The sequence below is a fragment of the Lipotes vexillifer genome, unplaced genomic scaffold (genome assembly GCF_000442215.2).
Source record: "Lipotes vexillifer unplaced genomic scaffold, Lipotes_vexillifer_v1.1 scaffold970, whole genome shotgun sequence".
Lineage (NCBI taxonomy): Eukaryota > Metazoa > Chordata > Mammalia > Artiodactyla > Lipotidae > Lipotes > Lipotes vexillifer.
The window spans coordinates 1,534,956-1,559,819 of NW_006783115.1; the positions used below are offsets into that span (position 1 = coordinate 1,534,956).

The following is a 24,864-nucleotide window of genomic DNA, read 5'->3' on the forward strand; positions in this document are numbered from 1 at the left end:
TTCCCCTACCCTAACCTCTCTCACACTGTCCTGTAACCACCTGTAACCGTATCCCTTTGGCCTATGAGCAAGGGATGTGTACCCCTCCCCTCAGCAAGGAATGTGTCTGCAGTATTCATCTGTGCTTAGTACATACTGAATGAACGATTCTGACTTAAACTCAGGAGATGGAAGTGGTTTAAAGCCTACAAAGCAATTAGGCAGAGGCCCCTACAAGTGCAGTGCCCACATTTCAAGAAGCATTCATTATGCCCTTAACATGCAGAGGTTTTAGGAGCTAGTCACACATACTCCATACTTTAGTAATACCAAAGATTACAAATCAATGAAAGCAAGAGTATTTACTGTTTTCTATGAAACATGACTGTGTTGTATTATGCAATTAACAAAATGAACTCAATCCCACGGTGCAGTCTTTCTGTGGAAATGCACTACTACAAACATCAAGTGCAGCTTAAGATGCATCAATTGAAAAATAATGAACATCTTAATGGACCTTACGAGATCCATGCACTACACACTTAAAACTGTTTTCCATACATCTTGGTTAATCACAATCAATAGAGTCAGAGTCAATGATGATTATGCAGAGTTACTGTGGCTGTGGCCCTTCCCATTATTCCTTGGAGAACCAGAGATGGATAAATGCAGTCATGAGTTCACCAGTATTTATTAAGGATATTCTGGAGCTCCTTCATTAAGGATATAATAAATGTAAAGCTCTCCTCTGGTCTCTTATCAATATCTTACCTCAGACTTACTTACCAGAAAAGCATGTATACCTCACAGCAGAAAATAAATAAAAGTATTTATAAAAAGAGGTCCCTAACGGGTAATGATCGAATTCCTTACGGGAAACAATCCAATGTCATAGTAAGCAGCAGCACAAAGTCTATATAACGCAAGGTTGAAAGGAACTGCCAAGAGAAACAGTTTTTTAAAAAGGAGAAAGACAGAAAGCAAGTCCTTAGTAAGTATAAATATGGGGTGACATTTATCTAATGCAATTTTTATCACCAATCTGTATTTACAAAGCATCTGTTATCATCTCAAGAGCCTCAAAGTAATCCTATGTATTATCCATTTTTATACATTCACATGAAGCTAGAGTATTATGAACACCATCCTTGAGGTCCTCAGCTCCTGAATAGCAAGTGTTGTAAAATTCAGGGCAAATACACACTATTTCAGATCAGAGCCGTATTTTGGCATGGCACATGGTCAATACAAAGGCACATTTTTAATTACTGGGAAAAATGGAGAAAAAATGGCTAAAAGCAAGATATTTCAAGTTACCTCAGACACGTACCTATGTCTGAACTATTATTATTTTCCAACAGTTCTTAATTATAAACAATGATAACATTCCAATAAAGTGTCAATAGGCAAAGTGAACCAACCAGGGATTCAGACACCAAATTTTACATATATAAACTGGAAGCTCAAAGTGTTGCTTCATGTCTACATAAGACTGGCAACCCTCTCGACTCTGTCCAGGTTGAGACAGACAGAGCTCTAGGAAGGATAAAAGCCAGAACGACAGCCAGAGGTCACTTGGCTGCTAGAGACGTGTGGGTGGTTTTGCTTGGTGTCACTTGCCTCAGAGGGAATGGAGATGGAGGAAATGCAGGAGACCAAACAGGACAACTAAGTACTTTTCAGGGAAAGAAGACACTTAGCACTTGGTGACATCAGACGATCCAGTTTTCCCTCCAACCACACTTGACAGAGAAGAAACATGGATACACAGTCACTGTTCCTTCCAGTCAAGGCAGGAGTTGCACCCTAAAAAGGCAGATCACCACAGTAGAAAACGGAAGAAGAGACATTTAGGAGTGTTGAGGAAAACCTTGACACAAAGAGGGGGCTTGATGTTTTTTAAAACCAAAACAGGGGTGGGGGGAAATGGTCCTCTAATGTGAATAGTGCGCTTTCTTATGCAAACTGAAACGCTTCAGACTTACGAATCTTAAGTAACAGTGAGGAGGGGACTTCATTGCAAAACACCACCATACTCCTGGGCATCTGATAAAAGCTTCTCGTGAGCTAATAGCTTAATGGTTAGCAGAGCTGGCACAAGGCTCCCAGTGAGCACCCCCCCCCCGCTTGACTTTCTCCGGCAAGTTTTACCCGAGATGCTCTCCTTCACTAGATGGCAGTAAAGCGAATATATTCCTGGCAAATTATACCTAGACCTACAGCTCAGGTTATAATGGGACCCTTCTGAACTCATGATGTCATCTGTTTTCAACACCCTTAACTCCCAGAGTGCACTGTGGAGAAAAAGGATAGTCTAGGCCTCACAAAACAGGACTGGGATGCCGTCATAGCCTCGTCCCTTCTAGGCTTTTCCCTCAATGATAAACGTATAATTTGAGAGACATTCTAAAATTCTCGGAGCTCTCACCACAAACAAACAAAAACAAGGAAACAAACACCATGCTTCCTAATCACTTATTATCAACCAACTTTCTAGATAACATCTCTTCTTCTAAATCCAAGGAAGGCACACACTAAACGTCACCGCATTTCAGGAACGCTACCAGAAAGATCACAAAGAAAACACAGACAGAGGCTGAGCTCTGAGAGAAAGAGACAGGTGGCTTATCGCAGAGATTGGTGGCTTCTCAGCACAAATTATTCTCAGGTTAAAGAAATGGGAAATTTTAGCCAGAAAAAATTAAAGTAAAGGTTGTATTTGAATTACATACTTAGTCACTGTTGAAGGAACTTCCACTTACCTGACCAGCAAAGAAAACAACTGTTTCTGGTATTTTCTGGGATGCTGCATATCACTGCTAGGTGGCCACATGACACCACAGAGGGGCACAAGGAAGGGCCAGAGTAAGAGTTTGGTAAGTCAAAGATGCGGTAAGGAGGCTCAGAGAGTGCAGGGTCTCAGAAGTGCAAGGAGTTTTCCTTCTATACATACCTTCCCCAAAGTTTCCTCGGTGCTGGGACTGGTGTTAGGCTCTGAGGTTACAAACATGCTTAATACATGGCTCCCACCATTTGAAGATGGTACAGTCAAAAAGATCAAACTCTTGATCTTTATCTTTATTTATGGCACTGACTGAAAAAAAGGAAGGTGCACTCAGGAGACCGGGTTTGAGGGATGGTTTAGAGACTTCAAGGCAAAAAGTTAAATGGGAAAGAAGTTGAGGATTATGAAGGCATTTGAAAATAATTTCTTTTTTAAAATTTTTTGTCTGTGCCACATGGCATTCAGGATCCTAGTTCCCCACCCATGGATTGAACCCGTGCCCTCTGCAGTGGAAGTGCAGAGTCTTAACCACTGGACTGCCAGGGAAGTCCCTAAAATAATTTCTTAATCTGGAAAAAATAAAAATCCATCTGCCTAAATCCAGTAATTAAAATATATATTAAAAAACAGGCAGAAAAATAAACGGTACACACCAAAAACCACAACGGGAATTGTGGTAGCATGCTGGGATTTAGGTGGATTTCTCTTCTCCACTTTCTAATAGTTTTGCAAAGACAATGTGGTTTTACTACTGTTTTCATTTTTAACAGAAAGGAAAGGTCCATACATGCCATAAAAGAAACCAAAGTGACGCTATAATAGCCAAGCCATCAGAGTAGCGAGCGAGGGCTGGAGAAGGCAGCGCTGGGGCCTGGCTCTCCGCACGCCCCCCGCAGAAGCACAGTGGGGCAGGCAGGGCACGGGTCCCAGCCTCACTCCCCGGACCTTGCCGAGCCTCAGCTACCTCACCCAGAATGAGCGTTTCGGAAGAGAATCTCTAAGTTCCTCCGGGTTTCAAGCTGTATGATTCTAAGTTGAAAAAAACTAAGAAATCAGAGAACAGACAAAAGAAATTAGGAATTCCTCCAGCTTCCCACGTAACATGTAGTATACAGGTGGGGGGAAGGGAGTCTATCAAATGTTAATGCTTTTTTTCAGACTAAAAAAATGTATTAGTACTACAGAGCATTTAATGAAATATTATATATCACCTCTAGTTTTAAAAGATGCTTACAAATTAACTGGAAAAAAATACATGGCTGTAAAGTTAAGACAAAAATGCTTAGGCGAAGCCTCAAGGCCGCGTGATTAGCTGCCCTATAAGCTGCAGAAAATCACCCCTCCGGAGGTGTGAGGAGGGTAGCTGCTGGGGCAGAGCGGCAGTGGGGCACTAATAAGCTAGCGCCCCATGGAACCTGTGGGAGGAGGCAAGGCTTGAGCTGGGCATGAAAAAACAGGGACTGGGTTTCTTTTGGGGGTAATGAAAACGTTCTAGAATTAGATAATGGTGGGCAGTTACACAACCTTGTGAATATACTAAAAATCACTGACTTACACAATTTAAAAGGGTAGATTTTATGGTATGGAAACAGCATCTCAAGTTAAAAAAAAGACATGGTCAGAGGTAACTAGGACAGTGCGGCGGAGGTGGGGGCGGAAACCAAAGGTGCCCTGGGAAGAGTAATGAGGAAAAAGGGAGGTTGGAAACAAATTTCAAAGGCTCCAAACATCAGGAAAAGGTAATTGGAAAACTATCACCCATGAGATAGTAAAGGAAGCAAACACTCATGGACAACAGTGAAAGATCAAAAGCTTTGAGGATAACGTCTGTTTCCTCTGCTGGAAAAACAAGCCTCAGGTAAGAGGCGTCCAGGTCCTTTCACTGGACAGGGACTAGAGTGTCTCAGCGTTTCCGAGTGAATGTGCATCTGAAGGGTGCCCTGGTTCTGCGCGCAAAGAAGAGGAAGGCAGAGCCGAGACTGGGTTCGCTCTAAGCTTAAGTGTGACACAAATCAGTGTAAGCCTAAGCAATGCAGCTCCAAACCAGGAACATTTACACAAAAGGACTGAAAAGCCGGGAAGAAGCTAAGATTCTGCAACATAATCTTCATCAATTATATAAAATACATTTAACAGGTTTAAATGCAAAAATGTCACATTGCTTAGCTGCAGATATAAAAAAACTAAGCATCTGAACAGATTCTACTTGTGTAAAGAAATAGAGAAGAAGGAAGGGAAAAAGAAAAATAGGAGAAATGCAAGGGAAGTAAAAGAGAAGGAAATGGTGAGGTGGCCACTGTCTCTTTAAGAAGGTCCTTGGAGATACAGAACTGCAGAAAGCCTGGTGAATACAACATTGATTGGGAATGAGGTAACCACAAACACCGCTGTCTCAAATGAAAAGGGATTCAAGATCTGACCCAGTAAAACAAGCATCGTAACCACCAGATAAAATTTTAATGATAAACACAAAATGCTCTACATACAAGCAAGATTGAAGTATCTGATGCTAGGCCATAAACGTAAGGTTCTCTTAGAAAGAGGGGCCATGAGGAGACTCTCTGACCCACAGATCAAGTTTCATCTTATCGATCCACTAAACTCTGCCATCGCTTTGCTTTGTGCTGGCATAATCCGTAATGTTGAGCAGGCCTCGAGGGAACGGAGAGGCAGGAAAAGGAGGACTGGCATCTGGACTAGTGTCCAGATAAGAAATTCATAATTGGCTTTTGAGAATCGTCTCCCTTATTTCTAATTCCTTTTATGACTCTTTCAGTTCAATCTCAATAGTCTGTCCTCAAAGGCCCCTGACACATCAGGAGACTTCTCTAAGCTAGAATGATCCCAGTCCCTTTGGGAGTTATTGAGGAATCTCAGAATTAGCAGGTGAAAAGGATCTTACCTAGCATGAGCTCTCAGGCCCATACCTGAGCAATGAGGGGCAGAAGCCTAGAGCCACACTGATAACTGAAGGGATAAAATTCTAGATTTCTGGTCCATTAATTTTTCTAAAAGTAATAGTTCTATAGCACTCCCAAGAAGGGTATTTACTGGCCTCGAAATCATGGCCAGTAAAACACAAGCTAATGGAAAGTGTTCCTCCTAAGGCTTATCTTGTTTGAAGCAAAATACTTTTACATAGGTACTACAGACCACAAAATATTAAAATAACCTGACTCTTGGAAATTTCAATTAAGGAATGCTTCTGAAGGAAAGAGTTTTCTTTAAAGAAAAAGGCTCTCCTACTACTAAGCTGTTAAGTCCAAGGTTTGTTTTTGTTTGCTCCTCCAGGTAGAAACCTCTTTTGGGTGTCTCACTCCTAAGTCAATCCAGACTCAGAAGTTTAAGTGTCCTGGTCTCTATGGCATTAAGTACACAACGTGAGACTCTAGTTCAAGACATCTTGTTAATCCAAGAAGAAAGTTATCTTCTTATTATACATTAAAGAAACACATAAAAACATCTCTGTAATAAATATGAAGAATTCATGAAAGTGCTTTTTGGAACAGAAGCCAAAGGAATTCACAGAAGTTAGAATTAAATTTCTCGGCAATGGAGACTAACAAAAAGCCTATTTCAGGACAAGTTAACTGCAAATACGAACTGTGTGGTGGGGAAGGAAGATTACCTGTGGCCACAGCCCTTCCTCATAATAAAGGCTTCAGAACAAGAGATCAAGAATAGCACCTGGGGCTTCCCTGGTGGTGCGGTGGTTGAGAGTCCGCCTGCCGATGCAGGGGACACGGGTTCGTGCCCTGGTCCGGGAAGATCCCACATGCCACAGAGCGGCTGGGCCCGTGAGCCATGGCCGTTGAGCCTGCGCGTCCGGAACCTGTGTTCCGCAACGGGAGAGGCCACAGCAGTGAGAGGCCCGCGTACCACAAAAAAAAAAAGAAAACAAACAAAAAAACAGCACCTGTTTCTGTCAACACTTATTATTATTGCTTGACTTTTTTATGTCTTCATAAAATACAAACTGTTTGCCTTAATGAAAATCTAACAGAACATGCCATAAGAGTGATTTAAAAGCTCAAAAGATACACGGACACAAATGGATTACAGAGCTGCTCCACACCACTAGCTTCAGAGCTCTCAACTACTGGAGGATATAGAATCGTGGAGACCGCCCATCTCCACGAGGGCTGTAAGTGGGAAGGCACGCACTCCCAAGGGAGAATAAGGTGGCTGGGACGCAGAGGGTGGTCCATGAAAAGTGAAAGACCTTAGGATGAAGAATATTAACTGAAAAACTGTTTTCGCTTACCCAGCAATGACAACACCATCGTGAGAATGCACATCACATAAAACCGCGTCAGGAATGTGTTCCAGCTCACTCACAGCGCCTTTGCGATTCTGCATAAGAAAAGGGGGTGCAGTTTATACTATTCTCTGGATAGCCAGGAGACAAAGCATTTCGCTCTCAACTACATTCATGGCAGTTTTTTTACGGCATGGACTGTGTCCATAGTTATCAAGACATTCGAAAGGACAGAGACAACTAATATGTTAAGCTATGTATTTAAGAGTTACAAACACACTGAATGAAACTACTGGGCACGGGATGCACGAGACGCTGGCCCTGTCCTTGAGGGGATTACAGGATGTTAACCACTCCACTCCGCAGTGGGCTGCTAGTGAAGAAATGTATAAAGTGTATTTAAAAAGTTCAGTTCAGATGAAAGAAAGTAGTTAATGGTATTTTACCTGTTAACACCCCTTATAAATGCTCTCAGAATAAAATGAAAAAGTATATACAAGATAAAAATCAGGATGGGGAAAAGAAAAGACATTGTTTCTGACTGAGAGGTCAGAGGTTCATGGAAAGGGTATTTAAAGGAAACCCTAAAACCCATAACACAGCTGCTCCTGAGGAGGGAACTAGGTGGTAGGTGGAGAGAGGTGAGAAAGAGATGTATTTTCCAGTACATGCCCTTTTATGACTTTTGATTTACTGCATCACGATTGTTTATTTATTGATCAAAATATGTATAAATAGGGCTTCCCTGGCAGTGCAGTGGTTGAGAGTCCGCCTGCCAATGCAGGGCACACGGGTTTGTGCCCTGGTCCGGGAAGATCCCACATGCCGCGGAGTGGCTGGGCCCGTGAGCCATGGCCGCTGAGCCTGCGTGTCAGGAGTCTGTGCTCCGCAATGAGAGAGGCCACAACAGTGAGAGGCCCGCGTAACGCAAAAAAAAAATGTGTGTGTGTGTGTGTATGTGTATAAATAAAATATTTTTAAAATAAAGGGAATCTTGAAGAATAGAAAGTATTTACATGTGGGATGTTGGGAAGGGCAGGGCAGGACAGTTAAGTCAAAAAGCAAGCGTGAATAAAAGGTATTCAAGAATACCAAGCCAAAGAGATATGGGAACATATGTATAACTGATTCACTTTGTTATAAAGCAGAAACTAACACACCATTGTAAAGCAATTATACCCCAATAAAGATGTTTAAAAAAAAAAAGAATACCAAGCCATCAAAAAATATATACACATAACTGAAGTGCTTTGCTGTACACCTGAAACAATATTGTAAGTCAACTATATACTTCAATTAAAAAAAAATACCAAGCCATCCATAATTTCAACTTTGCTGTACCAGCACAAGGATTAGAAATAGTGTGTGTAAGTGGCAAGCACAGTTCTTAGCACATAGCAGGTTTTCAATAAATGGTAGTTACTATTTATATTATTAGGAGACAGATGATGACATCCATTCCATTAAAACCAACATTTATTAAGCAGCTGTACTCCAGGCACTGTGCAAGACGATCTACATGGTGATCTCACTGAACTCGAGGACCAAGTCCAAGGCTGAGGGACACAACTGGACACATCCAAGTGGGGCTGTCCTGCGAGTGGAGACATGGGGATGGAAGGACTTGAGAATCATCTGTTCGAGGGCCACAGCCAAAATGACAAGAACAGCAAAGCTCTTTTGAGGGACAAGCTATTGAAAGAAAAGGAGAGGGCCTGTGTGCTCACGTCCTCCACTAAGTTTCACCACGTGGCTTCCTCCCCATCAAGGGCTCCAACCCCACACTGGTATTCTGGATTAGAGAGATCCTAGAATGCTACAGTGAAATGAGTGTATGCAAACACCAGGAAAAGGAAGATCATCTGCACGCTGGCTCTGAACTGCAGGTCCAGGTAAGCTCCTGCAGGTCCAGGTAAGTTCCTGCATTCACAGGTCATCCCCTGTGTGGAAGTACTGAGAACCCTGGGGTCCCTTCTCAGCTTCCTCAAACACCAACCTAGGAGATGCCAAACCAAATCACCTTCCCAACCCATCCTGAGGTTGACCATGAATAGCACCAAACCACAGCATCTGCGTGCCAAGGCCAATGCTAACTGAGCAGCAGACACAGGCCACGCGCTGTGGGAGGAGTGTTAAATATATCATTAGACAGTCATCCTCACAACGGCGCAAAGAGCGCAGCTACTCTCAGCTCCATGTTAGAGATGAGAAATCAGAGGCACACAAAGGGAAAGCATCTTGCTCTGCACTACCTTTCATGTTTTCATAAGAATTCCTTTCATTCTAGAATCACAAGAATCCCATCACTACAGTTAATGCAAGAGTCATCATTTGACATTTTACTTCTGTAGTCCTCACAGGTAACAGTGCAGGAAATGGGCCTGAGAAACTCCACAGAGAAGCCTCCCTCCGGTCTCCCTGCAGTTTGACTCCAGGTCATTCAAGCAACGACCTCTTATTGAGCACTTATCAAACACATGGCTTTGGGTTTGTTGCAGAAAAACAACAAAACAGACGTTCAGTTAGATTGTATGTCATCTGTATACTGGCATTAAGTGCCAGATGCTATGAGGCGGGTCTTTAAACACCTTCACTTCTGCCCCCTCCAGCATGGATGAGGAGGCTGTACCTGCTTCCCTCCCTAGCTTTCTAATACCAAAGAGGAAACAAAGAACTCAGCTGCTGCTTTCTCTCTTAGAATCTGACATTTATGAATTCAAGCCAGGGTACATGGAATATCTCCAGCTCTCATGCTCACAAATCTCAAAAGTATCCCTCCTTCCCAGACAGAAAGGCCCTAGTAAATGCCTCACTCTCAAGCTTTCCTTAAATTATGGCTCCTCCTGCCAGAGTCAGACCCTCTGCTTTCCGGACCCCAGCCTGTCTAAGCAGCTCTGGCAAACCCAATGCCTGCTCTCACTTATGTCCTTCACACAGACATAACCAAGCAAATGGGCAAGAGGGCGAGGGGGGCCCTCCACGCGAGTTTATTACCTGGAGTGGATACACAGAGCGGGGGGCCAGAGGGATCTGTACTTAGTGGTGGGTCTTCATGGCTATGCTAATCCTCTTTAGAAGGATGGTTCTCACCCAGGGCTGATTTTGCCCTCAGGGGACATCGGACTGGTCTGAAGACTTTTTGGTTGTCAGAGCTGCGGGGAGGAAGAGAATGCTTCTGGCATATACTGGGGAGAGGCTGGACATGCTGCGGAAGATCCTGCCAATGCCCAGGACAGGCCTCACCGCAAAGTATCGGTCCCAGATGGCACTGGTGCTGGGGTTGAGAAACCCGAGTTAGAGGAACACTACCTCTTATTAACTTTGCTAGGAACTGTGACGCTGCCCAGATCAAGAGTATCGGTCACTAATCAGGTTATGAGGTGACTGGGGACAGACATGCACATAGGCAATATGTCACTATCAGTAATGAGCAAAAGCTTGTTAATCTCAAAGTCTATTAGGATTGACCTTTACAGGACGGGAAAGAATACAGTTCTGTCCCTTCCTTCCAACTGAATATCCAGCTACCCAGGTGGGAAGAAATGGGCACCACACTGCTGTCTCGTCATGCCTTAAACAGCTTTATGTAACACTGTTCTTGACAGTTATTTTCTACAGAAACACTGTTCTGTGCAAATTCATAGCTGTGATCTAATATTTCTGTAGAAATTTTGAAGTGATAAATGTTATGGAAGCAAGCCAATAGGTTATGTGAGGGAAGAGAAGACAGTACTTAGAGATGCTTAATGATCTCCCTCTTAGAATTCACTGGAGATAGCATTTTCAGCCCCTCTTTTGTATTCAGGTGGTGCTTTCTTGGTCCATCCAGGGAGATGGTGGCAGTGAAAAGGGGCTGCACTGAGCACTAGCCCAAAGACCCCAACCACCAGAGGTGAGGGGACCAGATCCTCAGTCTCACCCCTCCTCTCCTAGAGGACAACAGGACGCTCCCAAAGAGTGCGCTTGAAAACAAGGGCAGATACTCTAATGGGCGACAAAAGGGGCAACAAATCACCAAGAGCTGAAGGGACGCTCACCATCCTCCTCCTCTCCTTGTTTGTGGCAGTTAATCTCAGGATGAAATTGGAAGGACTCGGTGTTTAATCCCAGGCTTGGATTCCTGTGTCCTTGCAGGCTATTCCCCTACAGGTAATGATATTGGCCACTGCCTACCTTCCAGTTGGTTCTTAACATGTGTTCGTTGGCTCGGCACTCTTGGAAGATGAGCTTCCAGCAAGAATAATCAGAGATGCTGCTCTCGGGAAGGTGCCCTTCCTGCTGGCACAGCCGGTACCAGAGTACTTCATCTTCTGCAATCACCTTCCACGTCTTGCTCACCTAAAACAGCAGAAGTGACACAAATGTCAAGTTCTGCAATTAGACAAGTCCCTTGTCATCCAAAAATCAATCAACACCTTTATTACTGCCCTGGGTTTATGGCAGTATAAAATGTCTCATTAACAAAACACTCTGAGGCGAAAAAAAATACAAGCAAATGTTTCCTGTTTTATCTTTCAAGATTTCAAAATTGTTGTACTACCATCTAATGTCACATTTTAAACTACTTGGTTATTTTATATATATATATATGTGTATAAAATATAAAGAGAAAAAAAGAGACAAATACATAAAAGGCATAAAATACACACTGTAACATGTTAATAGATATAAAATCATACACAGCTTTTCAGAACAGAATCTCTTTACCTTTTACCAATAAGCACTTGTCTTTCCATCTTACAGAGCTACAGACCAATGACCTCTGAAGTAAAGAGCTGTAATAAAATATCCATAACCCAAAACTTCTGGTCATATGAGAAATTCAGATTTATACTATGTGCAAAAACTTAAGATTTTAAATGTGTAGATTAAAAAAACGATTTAACAGAAAACTCAAGCAATTATCTAGGATGGTAAGATCTGATATAGAGAAATTAATATTGTGACTGGACTGAATTTCAAATCCCAACAGTATCCAGAGGAAATGGCCATTTTAGCTATTAGTGTTTTTTGTTTGTTTTTGGTTTGTTTTGTTTTACCACCAATGTCTTTTTTTTTTTTTACATCTTTTTTGGAGTATAATTGCTTTACAATGGTGTGTTAGTTTCTGCTTTATAACACAGTGAATCAGTTATACATATACATATGTTCCCATATCTCTTCCCTCTTGCGTCTCCCTCCCTCCCACCCTCCCTATCCCACTCCTCTAGGTGGTCACAAAAGCACCGAGCTGATCTCCCTGTGCTATGCGGCTGCTTCCCACTAGCTATCTATTTTACATTTGGTAGTGTATATATGTCCATGCCACTCTCTCACTTTGTCCCAGCTTACCCTCCCCCCTCCCCATATCCTCAAGTCCATTCTCTAGTAGGTCTGTGTCTTTATTCCCGTCTTACCCCTAGGTTCTTCGTGACATTTTTTTTTCTTAGATTCCATAAATATGTGTTAGCATACGGTATTTGTCTTTCTCTTTCTGACTTACTTCACTCTGTATGACAGACTCTAGGTCCATCCACCTCACTACAAATAACTCAATTTCATTTCTTTTTATGGCTGAGTAATATTCCATTGTATACATGTGCCACATCTTCTTTATCCATTCATCTGTCGATGGACACTTAGGTTGCTTCCATGTCCTGGCTATTGTAAATAGAGCTGCAATGAACATTGTGGTACATGACTCTTTTTGAATTATGGTTTTCTCAGGGTATATGCCCAGTAGTGGGATTGCTGGGTCATATGGTAGTTCTATTTGTAGTTTTTTAAGGAACCTCCATACTGTTCTCCATAGTGGCTGTACCAATTCACATTCCCACCAGCAGTGCAAGAGTGTTCCCTTTTCTCCACACCCTAGCTATTAGTGCTTTGTCTTCCAACCCTAACTTTGGGGAATGATGGATTTACTTCATCATGCGATAATGTAAAAAGCTGGGCAGACTGCAAAAGATGGACTCTGCTCGCAAAATGAGAAACTGATCCAGCAGATCAGCATGATCTGGGGTCTGCAACACATTCTGCTTGCTGTCCACCCAAAGGCTGAGCCTCCCTTCTAAGAAAGTAAGAGTCATGACCAGTGGTCCATGGTAACTTGTGCTCCTTAACACTCCCTTGGGGCCACTTCAAGACATCCAATACTCAGACAAGAAGAGAGAACAAGAGACAAAGAGAGAGCACACAGCATGTGCATGGCAGACTCTCATTACACAAGGGTGCCTCATTTGAGAAATACCAATAGGGAGTTAGCTTCCAGGACTACAGAGTTGAAGATCTCCGAAAATCTGCTCCTCCACAAAACCAACAAGAATACTGCCAAAAATTGTCAAAATCAACTTTTTCAGAACTCTAGAAATTAACTAAAGGTTTGCAACGTTCTGAGAAGCATCTATTCAAGAAAAATGGCTGAATCTTGGTAAGAAGAGCAACCTTTGTATTGTTTTCACTTGCGTTAATCCCATCCTCATCCTCTAGCTCCATGGTAGCCTTGAAAACCAACAGCCTCCAACTATAGCAGCTGTAAAAACCAGCAGTCTACCAGCTCCCAGAGAGGCCAAATGGGTTTATTGCTCTCCAAAAGTACCATCCCCAGAGAACCGTCACTATTTGGCCTGTCTGGCAGCTTGCTAGAAAGCTCTGTTCTCGAGGCTTGTTTTTATCTAATCTGACTTAGATCTAACTCTGTCCTATATCCAGGGCATTTGTCAGAAAAAAATAAGGGACAACTGTTTAACAGTGCAGCTGCCTGACATGGCACTACCAAGTAGGGCTAAAAGGAGGCTAATCGAAAGCCTTAAAAGGAAAACCTGGGGAGTGGGATACCCCATTATAAATATATTCAAAATACTAAAGGAAAGCATATCTAAAGAAATAAACTTATGAGCATAATGTCTCACAAAGTAGAGAATATTGACAAAGAGACAATATTTTATTTTTTTTTAAAGAACCAAACAGGGCTTCCCTGATTGCACAGTGGTTAAGAATCCACCTGCCAATGCAGGAAACACAGGTTCGAGCCCTGGTCCGGGAAGATCCCACACGCCACGGGGCAACTAAGCCCGTGTGCCACAACTACTGAGCCTGTGCTCTAGAGCCCGTGAGCCACAACTACTGAAGCCCACACGCCTAGAGCCCGTGCTCCACAAGAGAAGCCACCACAATGAAGCCCGTGCACCACAACAAAGAGTAGCCCCCGCTCGCCACAACTAGAGAAAGCCCGCGTGCAGCAACGAAGACCCACCATACTTAAATAAATAAATAAACTTCTTTTTTTAAAAAAAAAGATAGTAATATAGGAAAAGAGGAACAAAAAAAAACCATACTGACAGCTCCTTAAATGGCTGAAGGCAGCCATCACATGTCCCCTTAGTCACTTCTTCACTGGTCTAAACACACCCGTTTTCTCCAACTAATGGTCATAGGACTAGCTCCCCTACCCATTATCTCTGAAATGCACCCTAGTATTTATGCATCTCTGGTGTCCCTCTTCAAAAGTCCTGATACTCAGGACTAAACAATACCCCAGATATAGACTGTCAAGTGCCATGAACAGAAGGATTTTATCAGATACTAATTTGCTCCTTCACTTGAAGATACATCCTTATGGTTACAGAACATATGGTCCTGAGCTTCTGGAGTCTGTTTATTTTATTAAATATTTAAGGTAGACAAAAAGGTATATATTACAAACACCCATGGATACACCACCCTGCTTTGAAATATTACCAATAAGCTTAAAACTCCTATGCATCCCCCAGGGTCCACATCCTTTTCTCGCCAACAGTAACCTCAGTTTGGTATTTATCAATCTTCAGTCTTTTTAAATACAAGTTGCAATTAAAGAAAAATAAAGTCCCCATTTCTTACTCTCACACTATTATGTCTTAAACTTAAATTCTTAACTTTCTAAACTTTCTATCCATTTTAAATCCCACCTCATCACACATACCCACCCCCAGCATTTTTTTTTTTTTTTTTTTGGGGTCCGCGGGCCTCTCACTGTTGTGGCCTCTCCCGTTGCGGAGCACAGGCTCCGGACGCGCAGGCTCAGCGGCCATGGCTCACGGGCCCAGCTGCTCCGCGGCATGTGGGATCTTCCCGGACCGGGGCACGAACCCGCGTCCCCTGCATCGGCAGGCGGACTCTCAACCACTGCGCCACCAGGGAGGCCCACCCCCAGCATTTTATATCATTTTTGCATCTCAATTCTGTCATCCATTGTAGGTATGCTACTTTTCCTTTACATAAGTCATCAGCAAAATACAGTCTGTGGGGCTTCATGTCTTAATTATTTTAAAAAATTAACCAGGATAGGGCTGAGGATGGAGCCCGTGGCAAACCACTAGAGCCCTCCCCCAAGGCTGACATGGATCCATTAAGCAGCCCACCCCAGGCACGGCCACAGCATCAGTTACAAATCCACTTAACCACACTGTCATCTCACACTTCTCCATCTTAGCCATAAGGGCATCGGGGAAACAAACCCTCATCTGATCACAAGTGGTCAGGCAATAAAGAATGGGATAATGACTCAGTAACACTGGAGTTCCAGTTTCCACTAGACAGAACACCATGGTTTTATTTTTGGCATGTTTGGTCCACAGCTGAGCCTGTCCATGACACTGGTGGTGTCTGTCCATCTGTCCGTGCCAAAGTGAGTCTCAGCACTAGGCAATCATGAAGCACAGACAGGGACAGACCAACATCAGCTGTGAAGGAGCCAGGCTACAGCTCAAATAGCTCCAGAGCAGAGTATTTCTCCCACAGGCCCCTGCAATTCAGGGTTAAATAAAGTATAAGGGTGAACACACAGACACCCTCATGGGTTCTCAAAGGCACAAAGTGCTAGCTAACCACACGGCAGTTTACTCTGATCCCTGGGATACATCAGCCCTTTTCTGTAAAAATTATAAAATGTAAAATTGTGTAGAATTTATGAAATGCAACTACTAGATGAAAGACCCAGGCTCATTATTTCACTACACAGACCAGCACTTCCCAAAGCATATTCAATAGAATAGCAGCTCCTTAGGGCATTAATAAGTTATTTTAGAAAAGGATTCCACCGTCACACGAGTTTGGAGAACACTGGTTTAAACAAAATTAAGCAGGACTCTTCACTGCAGAACTTCTCAGAGCTTTTAACAGACTGACACGTGTTGCATATCTCTAAGAAGCAAATGTAAGAGGCTGCATTGCTCGAACGTATCTAGCTCCTGAACTCTTCTTACAAGGAGTGTCTCAAAAGCCCAGTGTCCTCCAGGAGACACCTTACAGAACATTGATATGGGTATCAGTCAGTCAATTAAAACACATGTTGGGCACCAACTGTATGCAGACACTAAGGCCAGCAATTCTTATCTACTTTCCACCTCAACCTGCCAATCTGACACCTTTGCAGGTGGGTGACACCCCACGGACATGACCAGATTGGGGCCGCCTGCCCATGGCTGGGGAAGCTAGAGGGAAAAGTTCTGGTCTCTGCCCTTACAGTCGAGTTGGATCACAAGACTGGCCCCCAACAGCGGGTAATCTTTGTAATTCTGCAGTCCAAAAATTAGCTACAAGGCTGCACTTTGTTAGATGAAGCCAGTGAATCATCATCATTTCAGGAGAATCCAAATTCAATGCTCAGTGACTACAAACCAGAATATCCCAATTAAACATTCTGGATGAGTTTTAATGAGTACTGAACTGTACAAATTCCAGCCACTTTAAAACGGAGAAACTTTTCAGAGACTTTCAACAACTCTCAAATATATGTCAGACCTTAAAAATCTTGGAAGCCGAAAACATTTTTTTATATCAGCTTCGAAGAAAATGTCAAATTGTCTTAAATAACACAATCTGAAATTTGTACAACAGGGTTATGGGATAAAAACCTGAGAACAAAACATTGATGTTTCAGTGCATCATCCCCACCGCTAACCCCTAGACCACAGGGCCTCTTCTGTAGAAAATAATATTCAGGATAAAGTTTAATCCTGGAAAACAAACAATAAAGCTCTTTGAGGGATTTATAAAAGCTAGAGGTGAGAATTACTTCCAAAAAGGGATCAGGATTGTATCTACGATTAGGTATTGAACACAGAAATGTGCCAGCAATTTCTTTAGCAAATGATAAAGAGAGGGTTGCCTTTTTATTCTTCTTTTAAAGGAGAACAAAAATGACAGGCTTTAAGAATTTCTTTTAATCCTGAAGGGGGAAAAAAAATCAACAAGAAAAACACCTAGTTAAACTTTCACAAGTAAATTTTAAAGAGTCTCACCAAAAGGAAATCTAATTGTTTTGATTTCTTAAATTACATTAAATCTAGAAAGTTTACGAGCCTGAATTTTCCAAAGGCCTAATGGTCTTTCTTTAATACACCAGGATTGGACTGGCCCTGCCCAGTAAAAGCCCCACTGAGTGAGCCTCAGCTGCAAGAATTTGCTAATAAAAGTGTCTCCAGCATTTTGCTTTATAGCACCACTATGAATTGCAGCATTAAAAGAAAAAAAATTTTAAAACCCTCGACTCAAAAACTAGCTTTATTAACTCTGCCTGGATTAAGGTTACCAGTGAGGCCCACAACAGGGGAAAAAGGGTCACCGTTCCAGTCACACAATGACATAATGAGGTCTACCTGGGGAGGACACACCACTGACCTCCCACTGCTAAACCCAGCAGTCTCTTCTCAGTCCTCCTCTCACTTGACCGCTTATTACCTCTGATCACTCTCACCTCCTTGAAAATTGCTCTCCCTTGGTTCAGAGGACTGTGTCTACTCACTGCCTGTGCCAGGGCCCAACCCCTCATCTCCTCCTCTATCTACACTCACTTTGCTGATGATCTCGTTCAGTTTCCTGGCTTTAAATACCATCCATGTACTGACTGCTTCCAAATTGACATCTTCAACCCTGAGTTCAACCCAGAACTCATCTGCAGCCTCACACTCAAGTACTGATCTTCCCCCCAAACTTGCTCATGCCACCATTTTCCCCTCATTAGTAACGGTAACCTCATCCACCCAGGTGCTCAGGCCAAACACCCTGGAGTCCTGTTGACTCTTCCTCCTCTCCCCACACCCAACCCCTCAGCAACCCTGACTCCACCCACTTCTACCAGCACAGTCCTGGTCCAAACCACCATGTAGCCTTCAAACTGGTCTCCTTGCTGCCGGCCTTGTCCCCCAGCATATTCTTCACATGGCAGGGAAAATGATCCCTTTTAACATATAAGTCAGACCTTGTCACTCCTCTGATTAAAACACTTCAATGGCTTCCCATCTCATTCAGAATAAAAGTTCAAGTTCTGTTAACAGATTAAGTGCCTTTTGAATTTGGACCATCTCTCCTTCTCTTAGCCCTGTCTGCGCACTACATCCCTGTGTTAGTTTCCTATTGATATTCTAACAACTTATCACAAACTTACGGCTTTAAATGACACACATTTATTCTCTTACAGTTCTGGGGGCCAGAAGTCTAAAATCAAGGTGTTGGGGGAACTCCCTGGCAGTCCACGTTTCCACTGCAGGAGGCACGGGTTCAACCCCAGGTCAGGGAACTAAGACCCCATAAGCTGCACAGCGTGGCCAAAAAATAAAATAAAATAAAATCAAGGTGTTGGCAGCAGGGTTGCATTCCTCCTGGAGGCTTCAGGGGACGATCTGTTTCTTTACCATTTCCAGCTTTGAGGGGCCACGTACATTCCTTGGCTTGCAGCCCCTTCCTCCATTTTCAAAGCCAGCAACATAGCATCTCCTCTCCTCTCTGACCTCCTGCCTCCCTCTAAGGAGCTCTGTAGTCACAATGAACCCACCTGGATAATCCAAGATCACTCCATGTGAAGATCCTTAACTTACACCTGCAAAGGTCTTTTTACCATAAAAGATAACATAGTCACAGACCTGAGGATTAGGGCATGAACATCTCAGGGAGGCCATTACTCAGTTGCCACAGCCTAGCCAGTCAGACCTTCCTGCTGTTCCTCACACAACAGGTACACTCACCTCAAAGCCTCTGCACCTGCTATTCCCCTCTGCCAGAGACCAGCCCAGCTTCCTTCTTCCCTCCTTCAGGTCTCTGCTGAAAGGTCACCTTCTCTATGAAGTCTTCCCTGGCCACCCCAGATGATGCAACCCCCAACATCATCTCTGCGTCTCATTTTTCTACATAGCACTTACCACCATCAGACATATTCTATATTTAATGATATATTTACTGCACATAATGTAAAGCTTTCCAAAAGGCAGGGGTTTTTATGTTTTGTTCACCGTCTAGAATGGTACATGGCACATAGTAGGCCCTCTGTAAATAACTGAATGAGAAGAATAAGTCCAACTTTTTTTTTTTTTAAGTTCAAAAATCTGGATTGCTGGGCATATACCCAGAGGAAACCATAATTCAAAAAGACACATGCACCCCAATGTTCACTGCAGCACTACTTACAATAGCCAGGTCATGGATGCAACCTAAATGCCCATCGACAGACAAATGGATGAAGAAGATGTGGTACATATATACAATGGAATGTTACTCAGCCATAAAAAGGAATGAAACTGGATCATTTGTAGAGACATGGATGGATCTAGAGACTGTCATACAGAGTGAAGTAAGTCAGAAAGAGAAAAACAAATATCGCATATTAACGCATATATGTGGAACCTAGAAAAATGGTACAGATGAACCAGTCTGCAAGGCACAAATAGAGACACAGATGTAGAGAACAAATGTATGGACACCAAGGGGGGAAAGCGGTGGCGGGGGGTGGTGGTGGTGTGATGAATTGGGAGGTTGGGACTGACATGTATACACTAATATATATAAAATAGATAAATAATAAGAACCTGCTGTATAAAAAATAAATAAAATAAAATTCAAAAATTACGAAAAAAAACTGGATTGTTTTTATTTTCAAAGGTCAGCTCCTGGCATGTGCTGCTCTCAGAAGGCTTTGACTTTCTTATTCAAATATAATCTCTTGCTTTCTGATTTTTTTCTCTTTTAAATTTTAATATGAAAAATTTCAACCACACAAAAGTAAAGTGAACAGCGTAATAAACTCCCAAGCCACCCCCACTCTGTTCAAATGACTATCAATATTTTGCCATTCTTGTTTCATCTAGTTCCCCATCTTTTTTTCTGGAGTTGCTTTGCTTCTCCCTAACCCCTTTTAGAGGGAGCAGCCACTGCGACCTGGGGAATTAAAAGGAAACTCCTGTGGATGCTTGGGTGTCAGGCATGCACATATCTCCCTGAGAGAAGTCTGGGGGCAAAGGTGGAAATTAAGAACTAAGGGAACCCTGCCAGCAACTACAGGTCCTCAGAATAATTTCTGCTCTGAAAATCAACCAGGCACACTTGGCTCTAAATTTCCAACCTTTAAAAATGTCATTAAGATCTGTAGCTAGAAAAACTCAAATTTTAGTTTCTCCTACTTGGACATATGGGAAGATCATAAGATCACATTTGCCTTGAAACTTGAAATATCATAATCTAATACACTGGGCTTTAGTTCCAGAGCTACTTATTTATTTTGGTAACACCTACTTCTTGCTTGCCAAGTTTAACATAAATCTTAAGTTTCTAACCTCTCCCATCTTCCTTCTTTTTCTTTATTACATTCTTCAAGGACGTTTTTCTACCTTTTACTTGAAAATCATGGCCCTGTTGCCTTTGCAGCTCTATTTCTAAACTTACACATTAGGAAATACACATAACTAAAATATATGCTAAAATTGAAAATGAAAAAATAAAGTTATAGAGATGGAGAACAAATTCGAGGTTGCCAGGGGTTAGGGAAGGGCATGGCTATAAAAGAGCAGCAGGATTCTTGTGATGAAAATTCTGTATCTTGACTGTGTGGTCACTCAAATCTACACACGTGATATAACTGCGTAGACTTAAATACACACATATAAGTGTGTATTAAACTGGTGAAATCTGAATAAGCTCCATGGACTTTGCAAATGTCAATTCCTGGTTTTGATATTGGGCTACAGTCTGCAAGACATTGCCAATGGAGGAAACTGGGGGAAGGGTACACAGAACTTCTCTGCACTATTTTTTGCAACTTATGAATTTCTAATTACTTTTAAAGTTTTTTAAATGAACATTGGTAAATACTTAAAAACCTTTACTCCTTAGAATTACTCATGTTGTAATATAACAGCACACTCACTTTTCTCATAAAAACCAAACAATTATGTAATTTTGAAAGTGACAATTTTGTCATTGTTGTCCATTTTTAAAATATTACCCTTTAAAGTGTTTGGAAATCCTGTGGACACACACACACACACAAAAGAACAAAAAATTGTAAGTAGTGAAATGATAAACTGCTCAATGAACTGCCCCAAGCATAACTGCTTACTAAAACCCACACTGTTTGAGACATCCCAGCATGATACTCTCCCACAGAGATACTAAATCCCTCGAGGGACAAGTATGGACACCAAGGAGCTAGGAAGGTCAGCATTCAGGGTACACAGGACCACAAACTAACGTGAGGGGACTTTAGTTTTGACGCGTAAAGCCTCACAAAGCAGAAAAGAGAGGGGATGCAGAAAGGAGACAAAGTCAAGAGCCAAATCAATTCCCCGGTACAGTCTGTGGCATAATGAAATCTCAGAAGTCCGCCCCAATCAGGGTTCCTTACTGTTAGTCAGTTACCAATTTGGCATAAGGATCTAAGCAAACAGGTTTTCTCCAAGGGCACACATATAGTTTATGGTGCCAATTCCACATAACTGGCCCAACCACTTTCACTGAAATCCCAAGGCGGCTAGATTAAAAGAGAACCAGAGAGAAAGAGCGAGACGGAGAGAGCAAGCCCCCTCTAAAATAAAATCATAAAGCAGCAGGACATTCCATTCAACAGAAGGCCCTTTTCCTGTTTCAAAAATAAAAACACCACGAGAAACAAATGAAAATGCTACTTATTTTTATTACTTTGTGGTTTTCTTTTAATGCTCGAAAAAAACAAAGCCAAGTCACAAACTACTGGCCATCCATCGTCATCTTTGTGCAAAAGCTCTACGAAAAAAATCCTGGCTTAGAAGATCAGAGCCACCTCAGGGGTTCTGTTTAAGTATATTTTCTATTCTTATACATGTGCTCTAAAAATTAGGTTCAACCACAAAAACCCAAATCCAACTGGCCCAAGAGGGAAGAATTCTGGTGCACAATTGGACTACTGTGTTGCAAATTAAACTGTTCACACCTGCAGAATAATCTCACCAGCATAACCAATCTACCCTGGAATGCAGCCCCACTGTACCAAAAGGGGGATTTCTTCTTCCACCAGATCCTATCTTTCACTGATAAACTCTTTGGATGAGAAAACCAGCAGCAGATGTGAAAGCCACATGGCCCTCTACAAAGCAGGAGAGCAAAAGCTATGTAAAAAAGAAATGATTCCTTAAACAGCAGCTCCCTATCAAGAATGAAGATTTTATCATCTAAGGCTGACTTTGTGGAAAGCTAGGTATTAGACAGACCCTGTTCCAAGACTCTGGCTAACCGCATCAGGCTGAAATCCAGGAGCTGGACTCATTTAGCTACACCCTTGTTTTCAACTCTTGGGAACAGGGCCAATGTGTAAAGTTAGAATATAACAAATCCAACTTCCAAGGCAAAGAAGAAGACAATGTAGGTACTCTTTCTTAATGCAGTCGATACGCTCTGAGCATGGTTTACACTTCAAACATTTTTATTTTGTGAATTTTAGCCTCTGCATAGTTTCTTCCGAAAGATTTCCACACCCTGCATCAAAAAATATTTGCCAATACCCCCCCGTTAACTGATGCTGTGGCAATCAAAAATACTGAACATGTTCTCAAATTCATATTTAAGTAGAAAAATAGTTTTGATTAAGCAAAATGCTTCACAATAGGGTAAAACCATAATAGGGGAATAAAGTAAAACCAGAAACTCTCTAAATTGTCCTGTATTGTGTGTCATTTCACTGAACTGCCATGGAGTTAGACAGCTCTAGAGTCTGTCTACAGTTTTCACCACCCTCAAACTGCCTTAATATTTTTACCTGCATATTCATGGTGGTGTTTCGGATTTTTATTGTATAGTTCTCTTACCACTCAATTTCACCGAACTCTTTCTCCTGAAGGTACAGAAACTTGTATCAAATGTATTATAGGATTCAGGGATGGGAAACAGTAACCACTAAACAAATTACTACTTTGGCAATGGATACTCCAGTGTCTTCTGGGAACACAGTTGTCCATGAAAAGCCAAATGGTCAATCACATACACATTTAACTTATGAGAAATTAGACATTCTTCACCAAAAGGAAGAAAATAACAGACTAACTTTAATGATATAAATGCTTGCCTCTTAAAGCATGGCCAAAGCCACACTGGCATCACCTGGTAGAAATGCAGATCATTGGGCCACACCCCAGACCTCCTGAATCCGAATTAGCATTTTATCAAGATCCCCTGTGATTCATGCACACAATAAAGTCCAGCCTAGACTGTATCTCCCACCATTCCACGCCATGGGCACGTGCCCCAGAGTAGGCATGAGATGGGTGACGCCGATCTGCAGTTCCCTCGGTGGGTCTCAGCTCTCACATGCCTCTCGCCTCACTGAGTGGAATTCTGGAGTTTGAAGGGTAATTTGGATCATACAGTGGAACATGACTTCACTGTTTTGTCCCCAGGCTGACCCTCAGCTCCCAACCTAACGACTGGCATGACTAAACCAAGGCCTTGCATCTTTGCATTAGAAACGGTGAGGACATTAACAGGTCTGGCGATCTCAGTAAAGGCAAGGACAACCTTGTCAGCCTTGAGCACGCTGCCACAGGTCAGCCATAACTCAGACTGCAGGAGGAACACAGCTCTGGGACAGACGGTCACAAAAAGATAAACATGACATGGTGATATGGAACATAATCATTTATGTTCAAGGTCGCTTTCCTTCAAGTAAAGCTGCTATCCAACTCATTAATTCTTTAAAGTTTGTCATTCTGTAAAGTAAATTTCTGCTATGGAGGAGCTTCCCATACTTGACTTACACATGTAGGTAAATCCTGACCATCCATTAATGACAGCTTACCTGTGCACACCTTCCTAGTTCTTTTCTGTCCAGATACTGAAATATATTGATTGCCAACTCGTAAGGCAGTTGGATATCAAAGAAGGGCACGTCATCCATTTCATTCTAAGGAGGAAAAAAGAAAAGAAACAAGCTTAAGATTCTGAGATATGAAAATGTTCATATTTACAGGCCCTTTAAATGACCAGCAATAGCCTTAAGTGGTGACAAGAGAGACGATGCTGATTCCCAGGAGGAGCAAAGCGTTCTCACTATTCCACAAAGCACAGTCATAGAACTAATTCGAGCTTGACAGCTACTCTCAATTCTCCGACCCCCACAAGCTTACCCTCCTTACATTCACTGATAAACTCCACAAGACCGTTTCCCGTAATGCTTCAAAAAGGAGAAGCAGGGGTGCCATCTCACAACCTAGGGTGTGCCACAGGAATCAATGCAAAGGTTTGTGGAAAACCTCTCAGCTTCTAAGGAAAGGTGAGTGGTAGGCAGTCAAGAAAGAGCCTTGGAATCAGGGAGGCCACTGGTCCTTCCAGGACAACTGCTACTAGCCCCCAACTTGGACAGGGGTGAATGCCCACAGCGAAGAAATGCTGACCTAGGTCACTGCAGTGTTTTCATCAGGAAGAGGGGGATAGGGCTGTGCATGTGAGCAAAAAGTAAACAAATGAAGTGCTGCTCTTGAGTAAGGTGAGTCCGTCTCCCCGTGGCCACAGGAGAAGCACAAGGTTTCCTAATGCACCCGGGGGCTTGCACTGCTTAACCCGAGTGAGCCAGTGCAAACAGAGCGGT

At 42.5% G+C, this 24,864-nt stretch overlaps 1 protein-coding gene across 2 annotated transcripts in view; it reads right to left on the reverse strand.

Annotated features, from left to right (window-relative positions):
• Positions 1–24,864, reverse strand: part of FBXW8 (F-box and WD repeat domain containing 8) — a 111,285-nt gene that overhangs the window by 72,514 nt on the left and 13,907 nt on the right. For both annotated transcript variants that reach the window (XM_007455857.1, XM_007455858.1), the window contains exons 2-4: positions 24,076–24,180; positions 11,196–11,360; positions 7,029–7,117 (exon numbers count right to left, since the gene is read on the reverse strand). In XM_007455857.1, coding sequence (XP_007455919.1) covers positions 7,029–7,117; positions 11,196–11,360; positions 24,076–24,180 — 359 coding nt within the window. The remainder of the gene's footprint in view (positions 1–7,028; positions 7,118–11,195; positions 11,361–24,075; positions 24,181–24,864) is intronic.